This window comes from Seriola lalandi, unplaced genomic scaffold, assembly GCF_002814215.2.
Source record: "Seriola lalandi dorsalis isolate HSWRI2012SDOR001 ecotype SW California unplaced genomic scaffold, Sedor1 jcf7180002054412, whole genome shotgun sequence".
In the NCBI taxonomy this organism is placed as follows: Eukaryota; Metazoa; Chordata; class Actinopteri; order Carangiformes; family Carangidae; genus Seriola; species Seriola lalandi.
The window spans coordinates 832,536-845,602 of record NW_019524965.1 but is presented as its reverse complement, the minus strand read 5'-3'; the positions used below and the strand labels follow the sequence as shown (position 1 = coordinate 845,602).

The window sequence follows — 13,067 nt, the reverse complement described above, 5'->3', positions numbered from 1 at the left end:
ACAGCCAGTGAAAGAGGCCAGGTAGAGGGAGAAAACAGCTCCTCTCTGTCTATCTTTCTCTCTCTCCAATTCTATTGGATGCACTAGGAGAAAAAATGTGCAAAAGATTTCAGGTCTGGATGCACTTTAATTGTGTTGCGTACTAGCACAGGAATCAAGACCAAATACTGGGATTCACCCCTTGTTTGAAGACCATATTGGCCCAGAGAGTAAAATCATTAAGACATCTTTGTAAAGTCCAACAGTCTGCACGGCCACTTCATTTTAAGGGGCTTGTCTTCAAGCTGTGGGACATGAATGGCTCAGTTGTGTGGCCCAAACTCAACAACTGACAATGCAGCCTTTGTGCACTGAACCCTGTACACACAAAGTTTCAATTCATTGTTATGAGTTCATCCGTCCCCATGAGCACCGCTGCAAATCTGTGCTAAAGAACCTAGAGCAAGTGAAGCCAAAGAGCTGTTTGACCTTTTAACTGATCATCATTGATATCAACACATGAAGTTATTGTTGTCTGCAACTTCCTGATCTACACAAAGACGTAGAAGTAATCCTCGAATAATGGTGATGTTAATGGAGTGTTTATGCAAACATCACATCAACGTCATACTGGATTGCAGAGTGTAAAGAGGTTTTGGTTCCTGCATGTTAAAAGATGCAGCTGATTAGGCGATTCAGTGAGCTGGAGAAATTCTTTAAAAGTTTTCTTCTGCTTTATTCATGAATCAGTGTGCATCAGTTTGAAAATAACAGGAACACCTGATAATTTAAAGTAATACAATACAACAACAACACCATGAACTCAAATTTTACAAAAATATGGATCAACACCTTTTTTTCCTTATCCAAGGTCTGGATTGGATATCACTGTCAGATGATGCTATTATTTTGTCCATATCTGTGCTATTATTCCCTTCTTTGTTATTTAAGGACATAGAGAATTTGCTCTGCAATAAGGGAATGGTAATTTGGTTAAAAAACCAAGAGAAAGACTCTTTTCTTTAAAACTTTCCAGCAGCAATGGGAAGCAAACATCTTTAAGCAGCTAAACCTGCATAAGATGAAAGTAGCTCACTAACACCTGAGAACATTTTGACAGAGGCCTTACTCATAATATGAAATAGCTAAAGTAGTGTACTATGTTAAGCCTTTGGATTACAGTGTGTTTCGAAGTGACACAGCCACAGGGAAAGATGCCTTCCACCAAGCAAAGTGTAACAAGCCTCTGCCTCTCCCTGCCTTCTAACTTTAAACAGCAAAACAGCACGAGAGACTAAGAGGAAATAATTAAAAATATAAAATGTGTTGCTGGCTACGTCACATCCATACACTTTAATGATGTGTTCCCGCAGAGACAACTCTGACTTAAAATGATGAGAGCTACTAAATTCAGCAGTTAAAGGGGAATTCCAGTAATTTAGTGCTTAACCTCCATAATGTTTTTGGGACTTGTGGGACACAGATTATATATATATATGTAATATTCAAAATTGATGCAGCAGAGACCGAGACTCTTCCCAAAATCATCAGTCATTTCCCCCATGTTTTCTAAATGTCTTTTGAACTCCTTGCATTTACAATGCAGGCTTTCTATTGAAAACATGTAGTCTCCAAACACAAGCTAAATCTAATTATATCATTAGGGTTATGTTCTCAAACTTTAGAGAGCACCCTCCTGACGAAGAAACAGTAAAGTGATGATGATCTGTAACAGTTAGTGGAATGAACCTTTAACATGATGATACTCGCCTGAATAGAATAGTAAAGCTGTGTTTAAATCTAACTTTCTTCTTCTTCTTCTTCTTCTTCTTCTGTGTATGAAAATAACTTGTATCCTATGAGAAGAGATGCTGAGAGTGACCCCTCCTGGTCATTTACAATAATTACAGTTACTACCTGCAGAAATAAGAAACATGCAAGGAAATGTAACTTTTTTTTTTACATTAACTGAGTTCATAAATAATATCAGGACACGCACATTGCACACAGGCCCAGACATTGTCAAACAATTACTTACATATTTGCCTGGCATTTCGAAACATTTAGAGGTTAGTTAGCTGCAGGGTGTTGGGTCATGTTATGCAATGGTATGCCTGTTTTTTTTTTTTCTCTGCCTCTCTGACATCTAAACAAAATTCAGCCGCAGAAAAAGGCTTATTGAGAAATAGGAGGTTAGTGTCCCCACACCTCCTTGAAACAAGCAGGCTTGAAAAATGGCTCTGTTAAGATTACAGCATGCATGGTAGACATTCTTTGGCATAAGCTTTGGCTGGAGTTTTGTTGCTCCATGCATGACTAATTTGCACAAGCTGATTTTGAAACCACTGCTCTCTTTTTACAGGTGCAGTCAGAGGTAATGACACCTTTGGATCGATAGACCCTATGATTTTCTGGTTGAGAGGGAGTCCACACCTGAGCAATTACTGACATGAGTTATATAATAAATACAAGAATACCTCTAGCTTTCATGTCACTTCTCTAGTGTGTGTGTGTGTGTGTGTGTGTGTGTGTGTGTGTGTGTGTGTTTGTGATGGTGAAAAAAATATACTTGGCCAGCTCTGCTTTAAAAATAGAATGCTCTCCACATTCTCTGAACAGCAAATTTCCTTTATAGCAGCCTACAGCAGAACTCACTTCCACTTCCACACATATACATGCAGAAATACTGCTGTCAGAAACTGTGACTTTGCAAATCAGTTTTAGAAAGAGGGTATGAAATGCAGAGAGAGCACGCGATGTAGTAGGACAGCTGACAGCCTGTATGTCCAGGAGAAGTCACTCTTCCACATGCTAGGCTCACAGCATTTTGCACTGCTCTCATTCCTGTACTTGACATGGTCACTGCAACAAGCACTATCACTGCCTTGGGAGACTACAGGGTGATGAAGAAATTGCTCATCTGTAATTAATTATGCATAAGACTGAGTAATAAGCAGTCCTGAGGAATGGCAAAATAAAATCCCTGCTGCTCATAGACGGAGTGTGTCTGCAGGCATGAAAGCTGATGAGCATGTCTGCACATGTACAGTATAACAACGGCACTTACAGCACAATATGTCTGAGACAGCCAAAAAAAAAAACACAAGCAAAAACAATATGTCTCAGTCCACCAACAGCCGTGCTGCATCTCATGCCATTTTTATCAAGATAAAAAAAAAAAACAAAGCGAATCCTCCCATGCCAACAGAAAAGAGATAACTCATTTGGCTTTCATGGCTGTATGGATTTTATCTGCCTCTCTATTTGGATTCCCACACACTCCTCTTGGAAGCAGCTCACTGGCAGAGTCTGTCTGGTGTGGTTCAGCATCCAAAACGCGTCAAACTGTGTGTTTACCAGAGATCACAAGTGTGTGTTACCAGAGGGAAAAAAAAAAGAAAAAAAGTTGAGTCTCACCAAAATCTTCTTTCATGTAAGTGTGCACACAAGCTTACTGATAATCAGTGCACAGATGATTCTGCGCTTTACTTTGTCCTTGTAATGAAAATCTGGGGGATCACAAGATAGGAAGAAGAAGAAAACAACCCTCAAATACTCACAAACCAAACTGGCTCAGCATCATCACCAACCATCAGTGTACCACACTTTCCCTCACAACAAGCTGATTTTGCATATATTCTCAAACACTTTATAAACTGTTTATGCTCCCAAACAGATCAGTGTGTCCTCAACTGCGCATGGAGCCCACATGACTAATTTTACATGTCAGAGAGCCCCGGAAAAACCCGGACACGCACACCTGCCTCACTTGCATGACTGACAACATGTAGCTGCTCTGATATCAATCAGCTAAATAACTATCACGTGCGTTTTAAGTGATACACTGCCCGCCATCAGTGTCCGTCTGTGTCCTGGGAAGATTAATATGGCATGTTGAATCACACTCACAGTGAGTGAGAATGTTAGATTCACAGTAACATTTGAAGGTGTGAAGGAACATAACACTGGACATGTGCTTCATTTATTTGAGATGCAAAGGAGCAGATTGAAACATCAGGTTGTGTCCCCTGAGAAACATGACGACTTTAAGAAATAAGATGTCACTAGCTGAGGTCAGACATTGAAGAAGTCAAGTGACTTTTTTTCTTAAATCTCCTCACTCATGTTTGCACTAGCTCATGTCAAACAGCATTCGGCTATATTTTAGGAGTGATGAAATAGCTCTGCTGATACAATGGGAACTTGCTGGACGACCATTAGATGAGTCACGCATGAATCACTTGTGTGATTCATGATTAAAAACAGAAACACCAACACTTCCAGTACACCGCCCAATCTCTTCCCACCACTAGGGGCCCAGAATGTAATGGCTGCCATCACAACATGAGTGTTATTAGAGTTTAAGCAACAACAAAAAAAAAAAAAAAAAAACCTGACATGAGCGGGCGGGTGACAGATGAAGTGAAGCCTGGGAATGTATTGCTTCATGTGCAGGACTGGAGGCTGAATATTCAAATAACAAACCAACATTTAACTAGAACTCATCATGCTTTTTCCTCACTTCCACCCAACATGTCAGCCACTTTTTGTTTGCTTGACAGAAATCTGTGAAACTCTGCTGTCACCAGAACGATCCAGATTACTTCCCCTCTTGAATATTCATAACAAAACTGAAGTCCTGTCTTTTCACACACGTCCCCGGTGCTGATTCAGGTGTTTTGAAACTACTGAGACAGCACCGCTTCCCCTAGCCACACACTCAGTCAGCTGATTCACCAGGACCCAGTGAAGCCGCTTTAGTCATGTCAACATTTCCAATGGGAACCCGCACGCTACCCTGCAGTGCAGTGTAATACAATCGCAACACTTAACAACCAGCCCAAAACAATGAACTGCATACACACACACACACACACACAGAATGAAGGAACAAATCTGGACAAATGGAGACAGATGGTGAGTATAAACACAGTCCTAAACAGCTCCACTCCTGCCTACTCCTCCATCTGTAATTAAACAGGGAAGTACTGAGAGCTGTTTATCCAGGTTTATGAGGTGATCTCCAGTAAACACAACACTGCTGTCCCAGTTATTGAAGGATGCAACAACTTGCGACTGGAAGAGGAGCAGAAACAGGAGGTTTCACTTTGGTCAGTTTGTGGATCTGCTATATGTGTGTGAATACAGATGTGAGATGATCATGAACACAGTCAGTTCAAAGTAGTTTGGCTGCTGTGGATGTGTGTGAGACCTGCTGAAGATTAGAGCCGCTCAGTAAGTAATAACATTAGCTCACCCTCTCTCAGTGTGTGTGTGTGTGTGTGTGTGTGTGTGTGCACGGGGCAGAGGTTTTAACTTGTGCTAAATGAGAGAGCCTCCTTAAGCCGCAAGAAGCTCCCGCTATTTCTGTCCAACTGTTTGTTTTCATCTCTGTCGGAGCCGTGCGTTTGTGCCAGCGGCCACACAAGTACGCTCTAAACACAATGACACTGTCAGTCAACAGGTTATCTAACAGAGAGAAGTCAGTCAAGTGTAATTGTAATGATCAGCTCTAGCCACAGTGTTCAGTGCTATAAGGTGACAGTAATGCTAAAACACATGGCAACAACCAAACAAACAACAACAACAACAATAACAACAAAAAACTTCAATGGAACATGCACTACAAGGCCCACAGTCCCAACTTTACTTTACCTGGACCTTGCTGGGGCGGCTTCACAGCTGGACACAAGAATGTTTGAAGGCTTGACACGCAAAGTTCACTCACTGTCCCCATAGCTCCAGTGTGTAATGTGTGTGTTGTGTGTGAAGGTCTGTCTCTGTCAGTGGCTGTGCCAACGTCCAAAGCTGCTCCCTCTCGACGAGTCTGACTGAGATGGAGAACAAGGGGAAGTTGCGAAGGCCCAGACTCCCCCGCTGAGGCTGCTGGCAGTCACTGAGCTCCCAGCCGCCCTTGTCCACAGAGAGACTCCAACTGTCAGGTCCTGCTATGTGTCACTCTGCTCCACCTAATCTCCCAGTTGGATGAATTCTCCACTCCCAGAGGCCAGTCTCTCAAACTCACCTACTTTCTCTTCCCCCTGACTGGAATGTGCAACTTGCTAGGACGCTGAAATCACTTCTGCTTTCTCCTTCTTCCCCTTTTGCGCTATCTCAGCCTCCCTCTATCCTCCTCTGCTCTCTCTCTCTCTCTCTCTCTCTCTCTCTCTCTCTGTCTCCTTCTCTCCCACTTGCACTCTCTTGCTACTTTACATATTAATTCAAGCAGATATTCTTAGACCTAACACATTGCACATACAAATACAAAAGCCAGGCTGTATTTCAAATCATTTATTAATGTACCCCCAAGACAAATGTCTGTTTTCCTTTTGCTGCAACCAAGTGTGCCTGGCACCATTTAAAAACCACCATCATTGGGAAAATCAACTAAAGAAACAATGGGAGAATAAGGAGAAATTCAAAGTTTTACTGCGCGCGAGAATCATGGCGGCCTGTCAACAGCATGTCGCTTTGTTTTGTGTGGTGCAGTTTTTGAGTTCCATCTCTACCCTCTGTTTCTTTTAGCTTCCAGTCACTCATCAGTTTTGGCTTCAAAAGCCTTGTACATAAAGTCAAGATTTCATTGTTGCTTGGCAACGGAGTGGAAGAAATGAATTGCTCCTGGGCAAAACACTGTGAGCCATTTGTTTTGATTAGATTATTTTCACACCTATTGAGAGTTATTCACCACCACAAAATCACATTTTGTGGTCTTGGAGTCACGTAACACACATGGGTTTCTTCTTCACGCACACATATACACACACAGTCTTACAACAAAATAAATTGGCCTGGTTCTGCCACAGATGTGTTCATAACCAGCGACAATCGATCACTTCCTCTTGTGGAATAAAGCGGAAATATTTACCTCCACTCCTGAACCAGCACCACTCCGTCTGCCACTCTGAATTAGCCTACATGTCAATCACACAAAGTGTCTCTCACTCCTCAACAACAATCTCTCATTCAATGTCAGTCATTAATAAGCTCTTTAACTCCGCCCTCTCTGTCAATCATTCACGCCATCAAGGGCGGCGCGGCATGTTAGCAACAGACTAGGTGGCAATAGCTGAATGTTGTGATAAGGTGGATCTGGCACTTGCTTCATATAGGTTTTGCATGGCTGCGAAATCACTTTTGATGTAGCCATCATTGCCCCATTCATTGCTACAGGGCCGAGCGCCTCATAGTGACCCCTGCCTGAACTGCAAAGTCAGTCCTGGCCACTTTAAAATGTTGCAGCTGCACATCACCCAGAGGAGCAGCTCTGTCACGGGAGGAACAGCAGCAGAGGACACAGTGAAGTCAGCACAAATGTGCCTCTTCTCTTTTTTAGTATGCATATTCTTCCCCCACTGCTCAGCTCCACCTTAATGTACCTCTCTGAATGAGTGTCGAGTGTGTTATCAGCAACTCACAGAGAACCCCCAGAGAATATTAACTTGTAAACAGGTGGGTGTAGATAGATAGATAGATAGATAGATAGATAGATAGATAGATAGATAGATAGATAGATAGATAGATAGATAGATAGATAGATAGACAAATAGATAGACAAATAGATAGACAGACAGATAGACAGACAGATAGATAGATAGATAGATAGATAGATAGATAGATAGATAGATAGATAGATAGATAGATAGATAGATAGATAGAGAGTAGGTGTGTAGAGTGCACTCTGCAGCCTTGTACCTGGTTCTCCCTGCATGCAAAGTTGAAAAAAGATAAAACTGCAATAAAGGCAGTTGAAAGCAATATAGGCAAATTTCAATTCATTATGCTTAATATTACCATAAGGACTTATGTGTTATTTCAAGTAAAGTGCAGAACACTCTTAGAGACTTACAGCACCAGTAGTACTCACTTGGAACAGCTTGGACAGCCCTTAAGGAGAGGGCCCAAAGGTGCCTAAACTGCCCATACACAATGATCAATTATTCAGTACAATAGGTCTGTTATTGGACTTCTGAATGACTATTAAATCACACAGAGTTCATGTTGCTCTGGAACTCCACCACTGTCCAAACACAGTGTTAAAAAAACTGTTGGGTTTAAATTTAAACAGCCTCTAAAGTTACAGACTACTGCTTTTGGGCACATTCACACACAAAATAGTGTAAAAGGTCAACAGCTTTCCAATGGAACTAAGAAGAAGAAAGAAACTCAAGGGGAAATACTTCTGTCTATTCCCTAGCATAGCATAATATCTATAAAAGCCACTTATATCACAGTAACATATTACGAATACAGCATTAATACTGTATGAGCTCAACTTTTAACAGTTGCTGTTCTATTAGCTGACTCCGCAATCTGTGCTTCCAGGTGGAGGGAGGTTGGTGTAAAAATAATTTTCCCATAGCAATCAATAAAGTTTCACATTACAAAAATCATTTGGTGCAGCCACAACTATTGTATGAGATTGAATGTGCACCATTATCGTGGTGCAAACATCATCATTCAGCAGGAACAGTGGCTGATGAGATACGTGATTTCCTCTGCGTGGTGCTGTGTACAGTAGAGCCTTGAACCGGACCCAAATAAACTCTCCTTTAGCAGTTATGCATACATGCCACCAGGTGGACATAGCACGCAACAGCACCTTTATTCTTAGTTCACTAAAGAGGCCAGAAGGTTTTTGGAGTTTACCGAACAGCAGACTTGGCTTTAATTCAGCTGTGAAATTTACGTGGGTAGAACGACTAAAAGTGGAGGACCCATGTACAAATATTACAATCAGAAAACCTTCAGCTGCCAGAGAGGACAGTCTGAGACTGAGAGCTGAAAATCAGCTATACGTTTGTCAGGTAGGCAGACAAGTCCTCTGTGATGAAAGCGTTTCCCCGGTTGGATATAAACCTTAAGAGAGCTTGCTGATCTGTGTTGGTGGAACTCCTACATAGCAGCCTAATGTTAGCATCACCTTCAGTGACTAACAACTGGCTGGGGTGGGAGCAGAACAAGCACCTCAGCTGGTACAGCTCAACTGAATATAATCTCCACAAAGAATGAGGTTTATCAACCTCAATATAGACCGACTGTACCTTGCAACATCTTCCTGATAAAGTTTCAGCACTCATTGCCCAATTTTCCTTTTCAGCTGCTTTTAATGTTAAAAGGTTTCATATCCCTCGTTTGTCTACGTCTCCTTGTCTGCCTCCCTTTGTGATTGCTGTAGATTTAATGATGACAAACAAAGGGTTAAGTTTGTTATCACTGTTCTAAAAATGTCTATTTTTAGATTGATATCTTGCACAATTGAGTAAGAAGATGAATTTCAGCATCAGTGCACATTTGCATTGACTTTGAAGTGACAGATTTCAACTTCTCTTCTTTTTTTTTCTTTTTTTGGGGATTTTGATGTCACATTTCTTTCTTTTTTTTCTACTCTTAAAAAAAGATATGACTGCATAAGTCCACTGAGATTTCGCTGTCTGTCTCCGAGTGTACTAACATGAGAGCAGCTTAGTGTTGGAGTAAACCTGTCTCATCATCACATGGGTTGAGAGTAACAGGACACAGCAAGAAAACAAGATAACAACGATACCTCTGACATGTCAATCACTCCGCAGAGGAGGAGGGGTCAGACTGAGAGGAGAGATGACACCCATAACCACAGCAACCACACGTACGTGCGTTGTAGTGCACCACGCCTGCGAACAGGCACACTGTTTCCTTTGTGTGTACTCATGTCATTATGCAAGGAGAAGCTGAGCTGCACTGACAGGTGCAGGTAGATGGCAAAAGTGCAGAGGGAAAAAAAAGTAGATAAAACAAAGATATTTTGACACCCTGCAGCTCAAAGCTTTTGAAGTGAGTCTTGAAACAGAGCTGCACCCACTGAATCCCAAGATAGCTGGTTTCGGGCACCAACACCTAGCAACATCACAGGAACAGAGTGGAAAAAACACTGTATGTTAATCCTGTCCTAAATTTCAGAAGGTTACTGCACATATATCACAGCAAGGCTATAAAATATACAGATTATCTTCAAACACACGAATATGACAGTTTTTGTTGCATAAGTCTAGTCTACAGTAATAATAAAATAAATAAAGAAAAAAAACAAGGCTGTACCAAAATAAAGTCTGTCAGAGTCAAGTCTTGACAGCGGATGGATTACTTCTATCCTCTCTCCTCCTCAGACTTCAATTATGCAGAACAGTCACGGTGCTCAGGGACAGGAGAGATGATATGACTTGTACTTACTCATTCAGATCCACAAGCAGTCGATTTGACTAAGGAGGTGTCAGGGACAGTGAGAGTGTTATTTGACTGTGCTGGGAGCTTCGGCACGTCCCTTCTCTTATGCCTCGCACTTTAGCAGATAATTACATAATCGTCCACTGATTCTTCAGCTGAATTGCAAATAGGAAAGTACAGACGAGGGAAGACGACTGCAAATAAATATGAATATCCAGCTGTGGGACTGAGAGCAAACATGTTGTATAGGCTGTTCAGAGTGGACTACTGTGCACCCTACAGCGTAGTGTCTGACATGACAAAGACTCAATGAAAAGGCCAAGACTGTAGATTTGCAAGGGAAGCATTTGTATACGTTTCTCTTTTGACAGAGGTTGAGTGCAGATCAATAATCTCAAAGGTGTATTTCTACTTAGATTAGACTAAAACTTTTTTTTTATCTCTTATACGTGACTCACAGAAAGCCCTCCCTCCTTCTAACAGAGCATGAGTTCTTGCAATGAGGCCATTGCTGGTGGTTCTATTTTGAGATGCATTAAGATCACAGAAAAAACTAAACTGCTAAATAATTGAGATGAAGACTCTATCACAGCCCAAGCTACCCATCAGCGAGCTCATCGTGGCCTGACATCATGAGCTTAGATGATGTCAGGACATTGAATTTCCTGTAAAGATGGTTGATTTTGGCAATGAGGGCAGGTTTGTAAGAAGGCATTTCGTAAAAAGGAAAAACCTGTCATCTAACGAGCCTATGCATCTCAGAATAGACGCCAACATCAGTTTGGATCATTCCCATAAGAGCAGGAACTTTTCTGTATCTCACTGCATACCGCCGTGTAAATATGTGGATTTGTATGGTGCCCATGGTGCTGCCATAGCTGCAGTGTGTTGCTTAATAATTCATCACACATATCTTTTTATATCCGTTTGGCTGTGAGAACCACAGAGGCCACCTGTTTTTGAGCTGGTTTATAAAAAATCCAACAGGGGTAGGCTACATCCTTTCATGTGCATGCATGTAAATCAGATAAACACGTGGTAAATTATGACATAATGTAGTGCAGGAGCTAAGTCTGCTGTATGTCATTTCAACTTCTCATTTCAACACTCCCACAAAGCAACATGACTGGCAGGAGTATGAACATCTATGCTCAGTCGGTGGACTACAGTCTGTCGTTTCTGATCACTTGGCACAGCAGAGCACGAACACTAGACACCAATGCTAAAAAAAAAAAAAAGACAAAAAAAAAAAAAAAAAAAAAAAACATGAACTCATGGTAGAAGCAGGAGCTTGGATCACAGCATCCACTAAATGCCATGCAGTCTATGTAAGGGTGAGATGAAGACATACCGTAATTCTCCCCCTCCATCCTGGTGGTCCTGATGCTGCTGCAGGCGTCACTGTCCGGGGATGTCTCTCTCGCCAAGCGCCCGCAGTAATCCGGATACCTTCCTCCTTCCTTCCTCCCTTTCTCGGCTCTTCTTCGCCCTGCCCTCGCCCTCCTTCCAGGATTCAACTTGATTGCAGGCTCACTCTAAGGTGCTACTTTCTAGCTTGTTGCTGTTTTGTTTGTCCCCCGCAGCTGCCGTTCAGGATGTGTTTGCATGTGCGAGTGTGTTTGCCGTGTGAGTGTGTATGCTGGCTGCTTGCAGTTGATACGCATCCAGAGAAGCCTGTGCACATGCTGGCCCCTCCCATCCCAGATGTGATGTCACGCTCTAACTTCTCTTCGACCAACAACTTTACTGAATATTGGTGCGATTTATGTGATTTACAGTGTAGACTGAAGACACTGCTCAAAAAACCTGGAAGCAATATAATATTTTGTATTTATGTTAAACGTGAGAGAAAAACTCACTTTCCATAAGCTTTAAAGCCAAATAAAGACGTTTGATTAAAGTTTTGTTTAACAAAATCTATACACTTTCAGAAAAATGACCAATTTTTACTCTAAAAGTCCACACCAATTTAAGAATGGGCAGAAAATGCTGCATTGCCCTTAAAACCTGTTTTTTTTCCCACTTAAGGGCAGCACAAACAAATTGTGACATCACATTAGTAGATGACCTTGGCAGCCTGTACCTACCTACCCTCTGGTCGTGTCCGAGCTCAAGTCCAATGTTCACTTTCTTTTAGCTCTGTTATTGTTTTCTAGTTGCTAAATGCGGAACTGTGTTCACCAGCCAGTCACTACCTTTGTCTGTCTGCCATTTAGTGTTAAGCAGGAAATGAATAGTGGGTTTTTAGAGCTTTTTCTCTGAAAGAAAAAACCTGTTGTCCGAAAAACAACAATATGAGAGCAGTGAGAGTGACACAAAACTTTAAAGCTGCAGGCTATAAAGTTGCTATAAAGCTGCTGCAAACTGAGAGGAACTGCAGATTATTCATCAGCTCATCACTACAAACAACAGCTTTTAGCCATATCGTTCTAAGTCATTTGATAGTTATTATAAAAATATTGATCATAGACGCTTTAAAATTTCTGTATCCATCATCTCTTGCACCTCTGACCAATCAGTGATGTTGAATGAGGTGTTTGGACTCAATTTCCTGTGGTGACGTCAATGAATTGGCTGTGGCCAAAGGCAAATTACAGACAGTTAACAGTGTAGAAGCAGTTTTCATCCTTCTGAATCAGCTCATGGTGTAAATGTAATGCTAGCTTAATCCAGCTCAACTGGTGCAACAATAATGCAACAAATAATGGATTTACCCCTCTCTATTTCACCATAGTTCACAATGACCAAATAAGGTTTTGAGTCTGCATTGCAGTAAAATATCAAATTAGCTCATTTCTACTACGCCAACTGCCATCCTAAATTTACAATATCTAAATTAAAACGAGAACAAAAAAATCAATTCAAAGCAGTAGAAGACAGAAAAA

The 13,067-nt window shown here is 41.5% G+C and overlaps 1 protein-coding gene across 2 annotated transcripts in view; it reads right to left on the bottom strand.

Moving 5' to 3' along the window:
- Nucleotides 1–11,784, bottom strand: part of cyth1a (cytohesin 1a) — a 44,367-nt gene extending 32,583 nt beyond the window's left edge. The window contains exon 1 of one of the 2 annotated variants that reach the window (XM_023410013.2): nt 11,534–11,784. In XM_023410013.2, the coding sequence (XP_023265781.1) occupies nt 11,534–11,552 (19 nt within the window). In that variant the 5' untranslated portion in view covers nt 11,553–11,784. Of the gene's footprint in view, nt 1–5,634; nt 5,933–11,533 lie in introns of those variants that run through there. The other variant, XM_087175067.1, reaches the window with a different exon arrangement.
- Between the last annotated feature and the right edge of the window lie 1,283 nt (nt 11,785–13,067).